The sequence below is a fragment of the Pipistrellus kuhlii genome, unplaced genomic scaffold (assembly GCF_014108245.1).
Source record: "Pipistrellus kuhlii isolate mPipKuh1 unplaced genomic scaffold, mPipKuh1.p scaffold_m20_p_23, whole genome shotgun sequence".
Taxonomy (NCBI): Eukaryota; Metazoa; Chordata; class Mammalia; order Chiroptera; family Vespertilionidae; genus Pipistrellus; species Pipistrellus kuhlii.
In genome coordinates, this window is record NW_023425522.1 from 4,733,414 (window position 1) to 4,751,971 (window position 18,558).

General features: G+C 45.4%; 1 protein-coding gene across 3 annotated transcripts in view; it reads right to left on the reverse strand.

Moving 5' to 3' along the window:
* MYOCD (myocardin) overlaps window positions 1-15,718 on the reverse strand; it is a 90,873-nt gene extending 75,155 nt beyond the window's left edge. For 2 of the 3 annotated variants that reach the window (XM_036452302.2, XM_036452306.2), the window contains exon 1: window positions 15,231-15,717. In XM_036452302.2, coding sequence (XP_036308195.1) covers window positions 15,231-15,285 — 55 coding nt within the window. In that variant the 5' untranslated portion in view covers window positions 15,286-15,717. Of the gene's footprint in view, window positions 1-15,230 lie in introns of all 3 variants that reach the window. The other variant, XM_036452303.2, reaches the window with a different exon arrangement.
* Window positions 15,719-18,558: the final 2,840 nt, after the last annotated feature.

The window sequence follows — 18,558 nt, forward strand, 5'->3', positions numbered from 1 at the left end:
AAAATAAATAAAGGACAAAAGGTGAGACAATTCAGCAGACTGCTCCTCTAGCATTCTGATCCCCAAACTCTGTTTCCTCTGGAGAGAGCTTTCTCCCTTGGCTTTACTTTTGGACAGAACAGTATTTTCAGGTATAAGGCACCAGTTGCAGGAATATTCCTGCAAGACTTCTGGCAGGCTTCCCTCCCACCACCCCCACCTCATGCACCCCCCTTACCTCTCCCACTTCTGCAGGCAGGCCAGGGTACTTGCCCTGACACACCTGTGGCCACCACTGCCACCCTCTCAGGGGCCATGCACGCTGCCGCGCTGTGCATGCCTGACCCACTGTGCCCGCCGCTGCCTCCCACCACCTCCTCCTGCCCCCGCCTCCCACATCGCCATCCCCCTGTGGTGCAGATCGCCACTGTGCACCTCACGCCACCCAGTCCCGCACACGTTGCCAGTGCTTTCACTCCAGCAGCTGCAGCAGCCTTGCTTTCTACTTTCCCTCCCTTTGCTTCTATGCTGTCTTCAGTCTTTACTCCACCCTCCCTCCACATATGCAAATTAACTGCCATCTTTGTTGGTTTAATTTGCATACTTGCTCTGATTGGCTGGTGGGCATGACTTGTGTAGCGGAGTGATGGTTAATATGCATATTACTCTATTATTAGGTTATATGGGATTCAGGGCTTTCAGTAGAGCTACAGGAATAGCCATGAGCCTGTGGTTATTATTATAGCCACCCGCAACCTCTCCAGGGTCCCTGCCAAGGTCTGGGGCTCACTTAGAAATCCATAAAAACCTGAGCTGTGCCACAGCCCCTCTCTCCAGGATGAAGATAGTAAAATTTCCTTCCTCAAAAGTTTTTTTGAAAGGGAGAAAAATAAGTAATATGTATATAAATCACTTAGTGAATACAGTGTAAATTCTATAATGATAATCATTAAACTCATCACACAAACTCAGCCTGGGATAAAAAAGAAAAGAGCAGCAAATCTTTTTAAAAAATATATATTTTATTGATTTTTTACAGAGAGGAAGAGAGAGGGATTGAGAGTTAGAGACATCGATGAGAGATGAACATTGATCGGCTGCCTCTCACACACCCACTACTGGGGATGTGCCCGCAACCGAGGTACATGCCCTTGACCGGAATCAAACCCAGGACCTTTCAGTCCGCAGACCGACGCTCTACCATTGAGCCAAACTGGTTTCGGCAGAGCAGCAAATCTTAAGGGATAATCACAAGAGGCTAGTTGTTAATTTAAAAGCAATATGATATTTTATGATAACATTTAAGTTATTTTAAAACTAGAGGCACGATGCATGAATATTGTGCATGGGGGATAGAGTGGAGGGGTGGTCCCTCAGCCTGTACTGCAATTTCAGCATCTCATACTCCAGCCTCTGTCCAGAGGCCCCTTTCTCCGCATGGCTGGGGCGTGGAACATTTTATTTCTCACATGGCTGGAGCAACACCACCAGCATCCTGCCCTGGCCACTATGGGGGCCGCCATATTTGTGATGGAATACAGTTAATTTGCATATTACCCTTTTATTAGATAGAATATTATAATTAGCATTCCATAGCATATTGACATAAATATTAATATAATAATTAATATATCATTGTATTCATCTGTGACTAAAATTGCTGCCATTTATGGAGTACATAAGAACATCCCTGTACTATGTCAAGCATTTTTATATGTTTTTTCCCTTTTTCACAGGGAGGTATTGTAGTTCCTACATTTGCAAATGGAGAAGTAGAGTTGGAGATCTTGAAGGATATAATCAAGTTCATACAACCAGGAAGGGTGGAGTCAAGATTTGAACCCAGGTCAGCCAGACTGTAGCTTATAACACAATATATGCATGTAAAGTTTCCAACATATTGATAAATTAGTGTTAGGGGCTGTGGCTTCAACCTCAGCTTCAGAGCAAGTTTTCTCGGCTGTGGTTGGAATATACGCATGCTCTCAGACTGGTCGGATCAGCCACTTAAGCCTCCCAGGTGGCCAGCCAACTTCAGGGCTAGTTGTTCCTCAGTTAAGGGGTCTTTTATCCTCTATTCTGATTTAAAAAAAAAATAAGCAAATGAGGCTCACTGTTAACTTGGTTATTATAAAAGTTATTCCTTTGGTAATAGGAGACACTAAATAAATAATCAAAATAAATAATAAAGTAATGAGCCCCAGATGGTTTGGCTCAGTGGATAGAGTGTTGGCCTGCAGACTGAATGGCCCCAGTTTCCATTCCAGTCAAGGCCACAGGCCCAGGTTGTGGACTTGATTCCCAATAGGGGGCGTGCAGGAGGCAGCTAATCAATGATTCTCTCTCATTAATAATGTTTCTATCTCTCTCTCCCTTACTCTCTGAAACCAATAAAAATATATTTTAAAGAGAATAAAGTATGATGAGAAAGAATATAAGAAAAATTAAAAATTACTCATAATCTCACTACTGAGAGATAATCACTTTGAGAATGGGTCTTTCTAGGCTTTTTTTTTTTCTATATTTTAACACTTTTATTATGTTTGTGGTGTGTTTTGATGCCTAACTTGTTGAGTTTAAAATATTTTACCTTTAAAAGTAAAAAAAATGATCTTCACTGGATAAAATATCAAAATAAATAAATAAACAAAGTATACTGTTGAGAAAAAATAATAACAGAATGAAATATAGGAATAGTATCTTAAAAATAATGTTAATTTTTTTTACTGCTTCTGATCAAGATATGAACCTGATATTTAAAATTTATTGACAGTTCCCTCTCTCTCTCTCTCTCTCTCTCTCTCTCTCTCTTTTTCTCTCTCTGTTTGTGGGAAAGGGTGGTAAATTTAAAAATGTCTTCCAATATTCTACATCATGTAAAAGGTTTAAAATATTGATCAAATTAATTTTAGTATTTATATCATCTAAATCTTAATTTGAATTTTTCAAAATATTTTTAAATTGATTTGAGAGAGAGGAATGGAGAAGGAGAGAGAAAAAAATATCAAGGAGAGAAAAACGTTGATCTGTGGTCTTTTGCAGGCCCCTTAATGGAAATCAAGTCCGAAACCTGGGCATATTCCCTGATTAGGAATTGAACCAGTGACCTCTGGGTGCATGGGACTAAACTCAATCAACTGTGCCATACTGGCCAGGGCCTCCTTTGAAGTTTTGTCTACTTGATGAGACTAACAGAAGTATGTTTTCTACTAATATTCTTATTTTAAAAGATTCAAATATCCCTGGCTGGTGTGACTCAGTTGATTGGATAATCAATTAGTGCATGAAAAGTTCAGGGGTTTGATTCCTGGTCTAGGCTTTTGCTGGAGGCAACTGATCAATGTTTCACTCTCACATCAATGTTCTCTCTTCTCTCTCTCTCTCTCTCTCTCTCTTCCTCCCTTTCTCTCTAAAATAAATAAAAGCCCTTTCTTGCCCCTTTTCTCTAAAATCAATAAAAGCATGTCCTGGAGTGAGGATTAAAATACTAAAGAAAAGACAAAGTCTTGTCCTCCTCCTACCTGAACATGATTGGTAACATTTGACTTATATTCTTAAAGGTTTTTTCCTATGGATTTATGTCTAATTTTTTAAAACATAAATATAAATACTTGCCTGATTGTTTCAAAATATGCTTTTTTAAAACATTAATTGTATGTCTTGGAGATCTTTCCATGTGGGTTCATATAATATTTTGTCATTTCTGTTTTGCTTGGAATTTTATTGCATAGTATGAGTGTACTATAATCTAAATAGTCATGCCTTATTAATAAATATTAATATTTGTGCTGTTTCCACCTTTCAGTTTTTGCATTATAAACTATGATGCAATGAAAATCCTTGGACAGACAAGTGCTTATTTAGATTAGATGCTTTGAATTTCTTGGCTGCTGATGAGGCTCATTTAAAATACCATAGAGACTATCAAATTGTATCCTTAAAGCTTTTGCCCATGTGCTGTCCAACAGAATATTTATAAACACTTGGCCAATATTTGACATTATTAATATGTTAAAATTTGATAACATGATTTTTTTAAAAAATGGTACCTTGCTCTTTTAATTTGCATTTTCTTGAATGTTAATGAGTTGAGTATATTTCATGGACTTATTATTTTCCCCCTTGAATTATATTTCTCTTAGTTTGTGTACTTTTAATATTATTTATAGAATTCCTTTAAATAACTTTGGCATTCTCATTAGTATTTTCTTTCAATCTACTGTTTGTCTTTTAATTTTTTTGATGATTTTTTTCCATATAACATTTAAATTTTTTTAAGTGATCAAATATACCAATTTTTATTTCTACTCTGACCTTGGTGACATGCTTAGGAAGGTTTGTCCCACTCCAAGGTTATATAATTATCCTCTTATTTCTTCTCACATTTTATAAATTTCCTTAGCCCTTTAATCCATATGGAATTTATTTTAAGATATATTATAAAATCACTAAATTCAATTATTTCCAAATGGATAGTAAATTTTCTCAACAAACTTTCATCACATATTTTATTGCTTATTTGAATAGGTAATAATAATAATATTTATTATTAAATGTTAATAATTAATTGGAGATTAGATTAATATATACACACATAAGTCTATAAATATGCATACACAATTCTGACCCACTTATAATATTTGTCTGCTTTACTCCTAATACTAATTACTAGATACTTATTTTATTTTTCAGCTTTCATACTTATTACTTATTGAGGTCTGATTAACAAGTAAAGTTGCAGTATATTAAAAGCGTAAGCATGATGATTAGGCAGACAGTGTGAAAGGATTACCCATCATCAAGTTAACTAACACACCCGTCACCTCACATATTCACTGTTTTGGGGTGAGGATGACAACTCAAGATCCAGTATCTTAGCAAATTTTAATTATGCAAAAAGGTGTTATCAATTATAGTATCCATGTTAAACATTAGATCCTCAGATCTTATTCGTTCTATAATCGAAAGCTTGTACACTTTATCAACCTGTATTTCCCCACCCCCCAGGGTTGGGCAACCACTGTTCTACTCTCTGTTAATAGAAACAGGGTGGGGCAAACTCTCTGTTTGAATGGAAATAATACAGTAACTAATAAATAATAAATAATAATACAAGGATAATCTATGTTTCATGTACTCACAACTGTAAGCCTAATTTTGCCCAACCTGTATTTCTGGAATAGCTATGTTTAGGGTCTTAGTGCAAGTCTATTCTTACTGCTTTTAGTTTTCAAAAATATCTTGATTTTTTCTCTCAAATAAACTGAGATTGAAATAGTCAAGTTTTATTAAAAGTCCTGGGATTTGGGGGGAGGGGAGGATAACTTGTATAGTTTATAAGCTAATTTGTACTATAAACAAGTATCTTCATTAATAGCTATTTAGAAAATCACACCCAATAATGGTAATTTAGATAATGGCATGTCTGGAGTTGTAGTTCAAAATGAGGTATATTACATCCAGTGAGCCAGGGGTGAGGAATGAGGGGGGTGGGAGCAGTGAGCCTTGGGTTGTAATAGAGATGGTTGTCATGACACAGGGGGACAAATGGGATCGATCTGGTCTCTGCCATTTATTGGTTATGTGACTCAGACCAAGTTGTTTAACATCTTACGTCTTTGAGCATCAGTTTCTTCATCTATAAAATAGGTATAATCATCTCTCATAGCACCTTTGAAAGGATTAAATGAGATAATAAAAGTGCCACAGATAATAGATTCTCAATAACTCCTGGTCCCCTTCACTTCTCCTCTGGTGAGTCATTTCTGATGAGTCATCAGTTTTATTTGGTAACAGGTGGTCCCCAAATAGATCGCACAGAAGTTCTCAAAGTTATCAGGTAACTGTGGCTCCTCTTCCTTTTTATTCTCAACTAAAAACATGTTAAAAGCTCATGAACATTGGTTACCACTGGATAAGCAGCTGAGATAACTCTGAGCTAGTTCTATTATTGGGACAAGTGTTCACTGCCTATGGAAACAGAATTATGGTTAAGCTTGGTCCATTGTAAGTATTCCAGAAACACTATCATAATGGATCAGAAAAGCTCACATTCACTATCCCCACACTTGGATGTTTACTCCAAGCAATGAGCATCTGATAAAAACAATCAAGGGGAAGAAAAAAGTCATGTGCATAAACATTTTCATGTTAGTGTTATTTATAACATAAAAATTATAATGGGTTAAATTTTCCAATACAAGTGTGCTGAACACAGGTTTAGAATTTATTATACACACACTTGGTGAACTTTAATACAGTTTTTGAAACAAGAATTATGCTGCTATGTGGCAGCTTGAAAAACTACTTACGATTTTATACTGACTGAAAAAAAGGCTGATTGTAAATTTATGCATACATTCGGAGATAACTTGGTAAAAATATTTATGCATCTGGGGACAAATTTCTCTACAAAATAGCAGAGATATTTAAAGCATTGGGGAGATTATTGTTCAAGTGATGTTGAGTAGTATTTTCTGGAATTGGCCTGTTTTGGAGCTTTATACTGCCCTGCCTGGAGCTTGAGTACCAAAAACTCCAGGAGGAACTTGACTTTAGGCTGAGAAACTAGCCGGACCAGTGGAGAGGAGAACCAAGTTGAATGACCCCCTGCAGGGAGAGTGTTTCTAGAAATAGGAACGTCTTAGGGGGTATTTTCCAGTCATTTTACCCTGGGACTACTTGACTACATTGTCAGAGAAAAAAACCTGACGATATTTTTGTACCACTTAAGAGGCCGAGGGGAAGGAAATGCCAAGGAGGGGAGCTGACTAACATAGTAGTTCAAATTGGGGTGTCAGACAAGAGGTGCTAAGCAAGACATACTAAGTATCTGAGAGGCTGTGTATTCACTCACATGGCCACACATACCAAGTGATGGCTAAGTGCCATACATGAGGGAACCGAATAAATACATCTTACAGTGGCTTCATTCACTATTGTTTTTCTAATGATCTAAGGAGCCTGGCTGCAGCCAACATCAACTGGAGTGACGGAGATGGTGAGAGAAGCACTCCAATGGTGTCTATAAGGAGTGGGAGAACTCACATTCCCTCAACCAACAGGAGAAAAGAAGTTTGTTTTCCCAGTGGTTTGGAGGGCACCTTGCTGGGCCCAGAGACAATAAAAGTCAGGAATGACCCTTATTTATTCTCAATTTCAAAGAATAAACAATACATTTTATTTTAAGAGAATTTGGATGCCCTGGTACTTTATCTAAGAATAATGATGGAAGTCTGGTTCCTTAACTGGACTTACCAGCTACTCTGTAGGATCTCAAAATAGAAATGAGTGCAAATTACCGACTTAGGAAAATAAGCAATCACCACCAGCTTAATGAAGTTGAAAATGTAAGGCTACGAAACTATTACTCAGCTAATGGTTTTTGTTGTTTTTAAAATTCTATTCATGTCCATCCAAACCTTTTAACTCCTCTGTGTTTCTCTCTTGCACAATTCACACATGCCACCCGGTCAAATAATCTTTCCTAAGGGGAACGGGGACTCCCTCCTGTAGAAGAACCCCTCAGTAATTCCGCCAATGTCTTTCCGTCAGCGGCACGTACTACGCTGTCATTATGGCAACACAGGCCCAGGGAGCTGAGGTGACATTCCCAAGGTTGTGGAGTCAGAGTGGGCATGCTGAGTCTCACGGTTGGGCATGCTGAGTCTCATGGTTGGAATGAACTGAGGAGGCAGGTGCTTGTCAAATACACTTGCGAGCTCCACCCCTCTGAACTGGACAGAGATGCAAGGAAAAGGGCTGCTGGGGGACTGACCGGAAGCTCTGGCCCAGAGGGTGGGAAGAATGTGCACTTCAGGCTCCCGCAGCTCCTGCTCCAGTTTGGCTTCCTGAAGTGTGTAAAACTCTAGCCCTGGGCTCAGCACTTCTGCCTCTGCCCTGCACTTCTGACCTTCCCCAGAGTAGCCCCATCAGGCCGGAATCCATTCCATTTGATTTCATCCAACTCAACAAAACCTTGCTGACTGTCCACCATACACTGCAGCAGATAGAGGACGAACGCCACACTTTTTGGTCTTAAGACACTTACTTTTATAATGTACCCCAGGTACACAAAATTAGGTTAATCAGAATTCCTGGTCCACCTTGTCACTGGCCCACAAATGAACAATGTGTAATTGATGTGCCTAAGACTAAGCATGCAGGGAACCACTGCCTGGCCAGAGGGCCACCACAAACCCTCTTCTCGCCTCAGGCACAGCCATTTCTCACCCTGCCCCTCCCCCTCTACAGGAAACTACTCTTCTGAAATTTGCATTTATATTCACGAATCTCTTTTTTTGTTGTTATAGCTTTAATGCCTAAACATGTATAAAAACGTTATGTTGTTTATTTTTATTGTTTATGAATATTCTATGGGCACAGAATAAAATGCATCAATTCAACACAATCAATGGTGCCTTCTCTCTGCCAATCACTGTTCTGGGTGCTGGGAAACAAAGCAGTAAAAACCAACAAACAAAGCAAAATCTAACCCTCAGGGACAAATAACAAACATATAACCAAGTGAAATGTCTAGTATGCCCAATAATGACAAGTGCTGTGGGTAAAAAACAAGACAGGGGAAGTACGGGGGGAGGTTGGGGCTCCAGCAGAGTAATGATGGTGGCCAGGGAAGGCCACCCCGTACAGCAGTTGGCAAATCCAACCCAGTCGGACTTGAGGCAACAGTAGGGTCCTCAAGCAGGTGGCCTGAGTCACACCCTGAAGGCTCCTTGGCTTTTAAAAAAGATCTTAAATCTCAGGCTTAAGATGCGGTGATCTTTTAAGGCCAGGCTAGCTGTGTTCCAGTGTGGACCTTGAAGGCAGTTTGCAGGAAACATCTAAAATTCCAGGTGAGGACAAGGAATGTGTCCTTTCTGCTCCCCAGTTGTACCCTCAGCTTCAAGCACAGTCTCCACTACAAGGGAACCAGGAGAGAAATGTGTTGAATGAATGAATGAATGAATGAATGAATGACTATATCACCCTCTATAGCATTTTCAGGTTGTTTGTGAGCTCCTTGGGGACAGGGCGTAGGCTCCTATGATGGATATCCATCCGTGGCGGGGGTATTGGTCCTGACACCAATAAATACGGTGTGAGCTAGTTAGTGAGGGGTGAGCCAGTGAGGGGTGAGCCAGTTAGAAATAAGCAGCCAGGAGGAAAACTATCGAGTTCTCACCTGGGTGAGGGGCAGAGCTTGCCAGCAGCATTCACCTAGAGATTAACCTCTTTGAATAAATCACTGGTGGGAAGGAGGGCTTCTCTGCTTGGAGCAGAATTTCCCACAAGAGGCTGTCTAGCCGGATCTGCCCGAGGAGCTGCCATGGGAGTAAAATACAGCACACTTGGAAGTCACTGCCTTTGAGAAGCTCATAGTAGGTATTAGAACTATTAAAGCTTTGAAGGAATTCTGAAGTTAAAAAACACACTTAATATTTTGTATATTCTGCCTCTCTCTTTTCAAACCTTTTCTGCTAAACAGCTGTTGACATGGTGGCATTTGTCTACGGTGGCCCTGGAGGGAGCCCTGGGACTGTGGCTAGACAATCACAGTGTGAGCAAAGCTCTGCAGAACAAAGACCGCAGGGCAGAGCCCTGTGGAGGCGTAGGAGTTGGGAATGCCAGATTGAAAGTTATTGGAAGTTGCTGTCATCAGTAGAATAATGCCCTCTTTCTCTCCTCCCCTCTCCCCACATACACTGCAGAGTTACCCATGTCTTAGTCCCCGGGGCCATGAATATGTCACCTTCTGTGGTCCTACCCCCTAACCATTCATGCTGAAGCCCTAACCCCACTCTAGTTGGAGATGGGCCTCTGGGAGGTGACTGGTTTATATGAGGTGTGAGGGTGGCCCTGATGATGGGATTAGTCTCCTTATGAGAAGAGAGTTCCCCCACTCTGGCTCTCTCTATGCCCTGTGAGGCCATAGCAAGAAGGAGGCCAAGGCAGAGAGCTTTCACCAGAAGTGAGCCTGCTGGCATCCTGGACTTCCAGCCTCCGGAACTGCAAGGTAACACACCTGTTGTTTTCCCCCCAGCCGTGGGATTTTGTTAGAGCAGCCAGTGCTGATGAAGACCTGTGGCATAGGGAATTAGTACTTAGATGGGTTTCGGGGTGCTAATCAGCTGACCTTAAAACAGGAGATGGCCCTGGATGAGCCCAGGGGAATCCTTCCATGTGGAAGCCAGAGCACAAGAATCCAGTCAGAGAGACATCTAGAAGATGAGGAAGGGGCCCCAAGCCAAAGGACAGGGTGCCTCTGCAGTCTAGAGAGACCAGGAAGCAGACTCTCCTTTAGGGTCCCGGAAGGAACTCAGCCCTGTCCACACCTGGACCAGCGAGGCCCCTTTCAGTCTCGACCTCCATAACTGACATAACATGTCTGTGCTGTCCCACACAACCGAGTGTGCAGTAAGTGACAGCGGAACAAACAGGAAACTGGTGCAGTTGCTGAGAAGGGAATTAGTGGTTGTCAGCAAAGGGGGAGTTGAGCTAAGAACACGTTGTACAGAGGCCCATGGTGACAATTTGCCCTTCGTTTCCTCTGATTCTGATTACATCCAGCAGAAATCCCTGAAAAATTTTGATGGAACAAGTTTTCCCAAACTATAGAAATATTCTACTGCTCATGTCACTAGCTAAATGGAATTGGGACTCGCTAAGCTATCTGTTTTTCCGTGGGCTTCACCCCCAGAAGCTGTCAATGAAATGCTGAAATTCTAGAAGACTGAACCTGTGAGACAGTTGAAATGATTTCCTTGAATACCACCGGGTTATTTATGAAAATGGTAGGTGTAAATTATTCATTCATCCATCTAAGAAATCTATGCCAATTTCCCCGAGAATACAAGAGCAGAAACCTCACAGGAATACGTTTGTAAAGCTTACACTCTTCAAAACTTGACGCAAATCCTTAGGGCCATTCACTTGGATAAATGCCAAACATTAGGGGAAGCAACTTCAGGGACGGACAGCCCAGATCCTCTATTTTGTGATGACAAAAATGAGGCCTAAGGAGGTCAATTAAATGAGGTGAAGAAAAAAGTATACATCCCATAGCTATACCTATATCTTTATACAGGTAGTTCAGAGCCTAGGACAATTAAGTTAACCTAGAAGAATGTCTTTTCCATAATACAGCACTAGGTTAAAATATCTGTCCTAGGTCCTAAGATGAATTAATGACGCAGGCAGGGCCAGAGCCTGAACTTCTTTTGAGATCATGGTGGGAATTTCTTCAATAGTGTCCACAACCTCTGGGCTAGCCTCTTAGGGCAGTGTCCTCGGTTTAACAGAAAATATTCTGTCTCAGAGATGTTCAGGATCTAGCTTGAAGTAGAACTAAGCAGCCTTCCAGGTGATCTGGAGGAAGGAGGACAGAGAAAACAGGGAGGATGACCTGTGGGGGCCTGAGATGTCCCTGGCTGTCTCTGGAAACACAAACAGCAGCCGGGGGCTCTGCAGGCTGCTTAGGCCGGTGAAGCGTGTGGAGCTAGTGCGCTGCCCCGCACAGCCCCAGCTGAGGCCGCTCTGCTTCCCCAGCGCCTGCTCTGCGTGCTCCTTGGCTTCTTTTGGCTATGGCCCCAAGTCCCAGAGCCCTGCACCTGAGCAGCCTGTCTGCTGGCTTCTCCTTCTCCTCCTCCTTCTCTTCCTATTCCTCCTCCTCCTCTTCTTCCTTCTCCTCCTCCCAGAAAGCCGAAGGGAAGTTCTCACATTCCTCCTTGATCCATGTGCTGCTGCATCCCCAGGACCCAGAGCACAAGCTCATGGCACCTGCTCCTCATTTAGAGTTTCAGTCTCTGCTCTCGAGCCGAAAATGCACGTTTACAATTTGGAGGGTCTATTGGCCCCGGAATCTCAAGAGCCTGATAAGATGCTGGACGGGGCAGCATTGCGTGCTGGTGAAACACAGCTTAGATTGCAGGTGGAGCTCCCAGAGAACATACAGAGTGCCCTGTTCAATTTGGACTTCAGATAAAAGCATGCCCTCCATATCCCAGTGGCCTCTGTATTTTTATTTGCTAAATTTAACAGCCCCAAGTTTGTGGGGGACAGAGGCACGCTCATGGGTGGCGCCTGAGTCTGCCTTTGTGTGAGCTGTTTGAATGGGAGAAGGAGGAAAAGGGAAAGAAACGAACGCAAAACAAAAGCTCTTCAGAAGCAAAAGCCATTACTGGCCCTCTCCCTCTCCTTTTGATCTTTGTGCATGATGTGTGTGTGTGTGTGTGTGTGTGTGTGTGTGTGTGTACACACATACACGTAAGTCCTTGTCTTTTGTTGACACGAGGATTGTGGCATTGGGGAAAATTGTTGACAGAGATACTGATTACAGTATCTTAATTGACAAAACAAGAGTGATACTACAAACAGTAAAAATGCTGTTAGTCTGAAACTCACACTATTTATTGCAGGCCTGCTTACCATATATGTATGCCCAATGCCACACAGCCCAATTGCAATTTTGCCTGTTCCCTATCTTTATGTGTTCTCAGAGAACCACGAAATGTTACCAGGGCATCTGAGAAATCATCTGGTCCAACCTTGACATTTACAGATTAAATAGCCAAGATTCAGAGAGAGAGAGAGTGGCCCATATAGAACCCGGCAGCCGAAACAACATCGACAATAGAATATTTTTTGAAGGCTTACTAAGCGCCAGGCATTTTCCTTAGTGGTTTACCTATAGATTCACATTTAATCATCACAGCAACCCTATAATCATTCTCATTATTCAAATGAGGCAAACGGAGGCAGAGGGAGTCCTGTAGTTTACCTAAGGTTCAAGGCCAGGTTGCTGGTCAGTAAAGGCGCCCGCTCAAGTCCCAGCAAGTTTGTTCTGGGCCCACACACTCGACCGTGAAACCATGCGCTTCTCAGATAAGATGAGTTTGTATCATTAGGCATGTTCATACGTGGAGACTCTCACAGCTGCCTACTCCCCGTGGCAGGATTCTGTGCTGAATAGCAAGATCACTCGAATATCAAATACCACCTCAGGAAGCCGGCTGGATGCTGTTGTCATATGTGTCAACTTCAGAGTCAAAACCGCTATCTGCTCACTTAACACAAGTCCCAGAATACGAGAGTCTTCCACGATCAGAGAGCAAACCAGTTTTATTTATTTTTTAAGCTATTTTTAACAAAATACGTAACAGCAGGGTCCACTATCAAAGCAAACATTAGCAGTCAGAATTTTATGAGTTTACATCTTGAGCAGCTCATGAACGAAAAGGAGAAAAAAAGAAGAGGGAGAGAGGGAGAAGGAGAGAAATCAAAACAGCAAAGAGGCCTCCCTAATCCGTTGTTAGTCGCAAAGTAAACCAAGTTCTCTGAGTCAGAGGCCGGCCCTTTGTAAGCGCACCGCAGGCCAGGCTTCTGGGAGTGCAGCTATCCTCGTAATCCACGGTTACCGTCCTCAACGTGACATTTACTTAGTTTTACGTTCTGCCTGTTTTTCTCCTCCGTCTTGTAGATTATCAACCCCTTGCATCTCAGATATTGAACCCACTTCGTCTGTATACAGACCCCAGCGTCCCTGTGTGTCACAGGTGGAGGATTAAGCATGCCCGCGTCTGCTTTGATACCATGTTTTCCAAAGCTACCCTTCCCGGGACACAAAAGCCTGTGCGAGCTTTAAGAAAAAACTGAGGCTGCACTTGGAGTTCTCAGGAGCTCCAGGGGGTAGGTACCTGGGAGACACCAGGCCTCCACCGAGGCAGGCATTCGGAGCCCTGCAAACACCGTCTTCCCCCTCCTCTGCACTTTAGGAAGGAAGGGTGAGTCTGAGGAACCTGCTTTTGCAATCCTCTCCAGAACCTCACCAAACCCTTGGAGGGACAGATCCCTCCCCTGTCCCCCACAGGAACCCGCAAGCATGCATTGGAAAGGAATGTAGCTTTTTGCAAAAACAAATCTGCATCCTCTTTTCTTCAGAAAGGTGGCAGTGTTGCCTTGCAGTTTTGACCAAATTATAAAGCAGTGCCAGTGTCTCTAGCGGATTAACACATCAACCACCTCACCTCGCCATGGGAAGTAAGGAAAAGAAGGATGTAACTACTGCTGAACCGGATGGCTGGCAGATGAGTTTATATCCTGAAGCCTGGCACTGAGCATTTTGGTTGGCGGAGCTCCTGAGTTTTCATCTCGTTTCAACAGCGCAGAGACTAAGAAAATCTCCAGCGAACCGCACAGACGTCTGAAAGCCAGACATCTCCTAGGAAGCCTAACCCTGCTGTCCCAGCATCCACGCTTCTCGTTGCTGACACATCCATCCCAGGTGACACACTGAGTGGCCCTCCTTAGAGGCTAAGGAAAACCTCGAACCAGGCCAGCATCCTCCCAACACCTGCTCTACGGAATGTCCACATCGGCACTCTCATACAACAGTTCATCTTCTAAGTAAAAGTCCTGCCATTGGTTGAGTGGCTTGTTACTGCTTTTTAAAAAAAACCAATATTCGACACGATTTATAGAGAAAGAATTTAAGAAGGCAGGTGTCTGTGGCTAATTCCTCACTCAGACCTTCCCTGTGCCCGTACCAGCCCTTGTGAGCAGCGTGGAGTTCCCACCGTCCCCACTCACCTTGACTCTGCGTCCAGGGAGAAGTTCCTCTTTGCGCTACTAACACAGATATTTGGGGGAGAAAAAAACCCTCTCCATTTATAAATATCGGATGGTTTGGGAAAAAATATTTGTGGCACTGGGCTTTCCCCCCCCCTCCACAGTGATGTCATTTTAAATACTTGTTGTGCTCCAAATTGGCTATTTTTACTTCCCCCAAGTGACTTTTTTGGGAAATACATTTGTTTGGATTAGCTACGTTTTAAGTGACCCCAGTCATCGAACACAGGGCCTCAGGCTCATCTTCTCAGCGATTATCACTAATGTTATGCGGCCACAAACTCGAGATCCCCTCATTTGTTCCTTTTCAAACTTGTTTCTTTTTGAATAGACTTCCAAATTTTCTATTCACAGATACAGAGAAAAAAAATAAATAAATACAAGGAAAAGACTGTCCTTTTCACAAACAAAAAACCACACTCAGCAACTCCAAGCACTTCAAACGGAAGACACTAAAGGCCCCCAAGGTCGAATCACATTGTCACTTCCCAATGTGCTTTCTGGGGACAAGGTTGCAGCAGCCAGAGGCGCGCGCGGGCTCTGACACATTTATTGGAAAGCCGTGGAGCGCTGAGAGGCACAGGAGAGGAAAGTTGAGGAAGGCACGTCGGATGCCTCAGCCCTACCTGATCTGAACTTGCTCCTAATCAGCAAAGAGTGCTCAGCCCCCAGGAGGGTCATGTTGAGTCTCAGCGAGCCAGGCGCCCCCTGTGTGCCACCAGGAACCGGCTCCCGGGAGCCCCGCTGCGCGCAGCTGACAACCCAGAATTCATCCAGCTCTCCTCGGGGAGCTCCCCTGGGTAGGAGGACAGAGGCCGCCAGGGACCGAAACCAGTGTCCCCGGAACCCTGGCGGGGCTCCCCCTCGCTGCGCGGGCGGCTAACTCCTAGGCGGCGGCGGCGGCGGGACCCTCCTCCTCCCGCGGCGGCGTCGGGCCGGGAGCAGCGGCATCCCAGGCGTTCCTGGCTGATGTCATAGGCCGCCGGCAATCATCATCGAGGAGTACCACGCCACGCCTTTATGAAGGTCCCAAGTTTGCTATCTGATACTTTTTTACTACTGACAGGAGCTCGGCCAATCAGGAGCGGCGAACGGGGACCGGGGACCAGGAGCCGCTGGAGGCGTCCCGGGCCGCTCTTAACTCTTTGCAGCGGGCTGGGCGCACGGAGGGAGGCGCGGCCGAGCCCTCCCAGCGGGGCGCAGAGTTAAGGGGCACAAAAAGGAGGGCAGCGGGGCGCCCGGGCTCACCCACGGCCACGGAGAGGGCCTGAGGGCCTGGGGGCCTGGGGGCCTGGGGCGGGGTGGGGGGAACCTCGGGCTTTCCCGCCGCCGCCAGGCTCTGGGGCTGCGGCGGCAGCCACCAGGGAGGGACGCGCGCCTGTGGGACTGGCTGCGCCCGGCGCTTCCCAGATAAGCCGAGCCCCTAGCAGACACATAGGGCTCTCACCAGATTGAAGCCCCCACCTTCCCGCCCCTTGGAGGGTTACAGGCACAGACTTGACACATCTCGCAGCTCGAGGGTCAGACTTGGACGCACGTCCATTGAGAAGAGGAAAAGCCTCTCGTTTTTCGGGGATCTGCGCTTTCTGGACAAACCCGACTCCATGGGCTGCTCACTCCGCGGGACACGGTGCTGTCCATCGGGGAGGCGCACGGGTGCAACGCCCTTCTGAGCTCTCCGGAGGGTGAGGTCCCAGGAAGGAAGGTACCTGGAGCAGGGGACCTCAGAGCTGGGGCTGGGAGCATGGGCAAGCTCAAGGGCTCTCCTAGGAGGGAATCCCTCCACCGGTCACAATCCCTTCCACACCAAGACCTCCAGGTGTAACAGGCTCATCAACAAATGAAGCAAAGACCCTGCTCAAAAAAAAAAAAAAAAAAAAAAAAGTCAAAAACAAACAAAACACACTAAAAACACCCCCACCCCCCAGACTATCTACACACATAAAGTTGGGTTGAATTTATTTGCAACCTTAGTGCATGCGGGGCCTTCTCCATCATCTGTCACCCTCGCACCTGCCTGTGTCTCAGGAGACCCCGGAACCCCAACAGGTCAGCTGGTGACAGATGAGGCCCTGAGGCCACGCCAACTCCTGGTACAATGTTTACTGCCCCAAGTTTGGGCCTCTGCCCGGGTTCCCTGGCTCTCTCTCGGGTGCACTCTGGCTCTGGCCCGCCTTTTGTATAAACAAGACCTTTGGGAGAGACACTGGCCCTGAGGAGTCGGGAAGCCAGGGAGGCAGACAAGCCCACCCAGGTCCCTTCCCCTCGCCTGGCCCTGCAGCCTGTGCAGAGGCAACGTCCCCATGCAGAGTGTACTGCTCTCAGTACTGCCCTCACAGGCCCAGTGGCTCCAAACAGCACTGGTCTGTTATTGTGCAGTTTGGGGGTCAGAAGTCAGATCTGGGTCTCAGCGGGCAGAAACCCAGGTGTCCGCAGGGCTGGTTCCCTCGGGAGGAGGAAGTCATGGTCTCGCCTTCCAGCTTCTGGTGTCCGTCTGTGTCTTCTGGACGGTGCTCAGCCAGCTGAGCCACACCAGCCAGGGCCCCTTCCTCCACCTGCAAAGCCCGGCGGGGGGTCAAGTTCTTACCCTGCACTCCGGCTCCAACCTCTCTCCTTCCTCCCACTGCATACTGAAGGCCCCTGCGTGTGACCCTAGTGCAAGGTCAGCTGATTGTCAACCTTGATCCCGTCCATTTGTTACCTTTCTCCCCTTTGCCATGCATCTGAGCATCCTCACCGATCCCCGGGGTTAGGGTGTGAACATGGGATGTGGGGGTTTTGTTCCGCTTGCACACAGCATGGCCCCTCTTGCCATCAGCATTCTGTTCTCAGTGGAGCCCCAGGCTCCCAGTCTCCAGTGAAAACAGGTTAAATGGAGGGAGGTTTGGTGAAGGGAAGGGAGGCACAGGAGCCTGAAGGAACCCTGCCAGCTCCGAGATGCCCTTGGCGGGGTGGGGGACGGGTACTCTGGGAGGGAGAGATGCTGGGATAAGGAACATTGCTAAATTATCTGAGAAGAGAAAAAAAAAACTATTTTGAGCAACTTTAAAAACAAAAGAAAAACAAGCAGATTTTTATCCTGAGGATCGTGGGGCCGAGAAGAAGGCAACTTGGCAGAGACGTGTTTTTTTTGTTTTGTTTTGTTTTTTAGTGAAAGTTGTGATAAAAACAGCTGAAGCCAGCATTGCACGTTAAGGGTCTGCATGACCTGGATGAGTCGGACAGGACTGAATTGTTTTTCCTCTGCAGGCTTGTGTGTGTGTGTGTGTGTGTGTGTGTGCGTGTGTGTGTGTGTGTGTGTGTGTGTGTGTGTAGGGGTGTTGGGTGTCGGTGGGCAGAGGGGAGGGCATAGTTTCTTTCCTGAATGTGTTTGGGAATGCCCGTAACCATAGCCTTCTCTCTCTCTCTCCCCGCCCCCCTCTCTCTTTCTCTCTCTCTCTCTCTCTCTCTCTCTCTCTCTCTCTCTCTCTCTCTCTCTCTCTCTGAAAGTATGTTTTTGTGGGAAAAACATTCATGGAACTTGACAAAGACACTCCCAGGGGCAGCTTGCCTGCGGTGCTATAGGAGCAGGGTAGATACAGTGGTGTGCGCCAGGCTCTGGCCTGCACGTTGGTCACCTGGGCGGTCACCTCAGCTGCTCCTCCCTGCCTCGCTGCCCTCCTCTGCCCTCCTCTCTGAGGCCTAAAGTGAGCCGGGGTGCGATGCAGTGGAGGCACGGGAGCTCCCACCATCAGGAAGAGCGCCGTTTGGATCTGAGCTGCCCTGTGACCTGGGTGGGTTATTCAAGTCCTATAGACATTCAGCACCTTCAGGGAGAGTGGGCTTAGAACTGCGTCCAGAAGCGTGGGGAAGTTTCAATGAAACAATGCAAGAGGAGTGCCCAGAGCAACTCTTTGTGGCATGTTTAAACTCCTCTCTATGCCTTCTTTGCACTTCCAGCTATTCCTGCTGGCT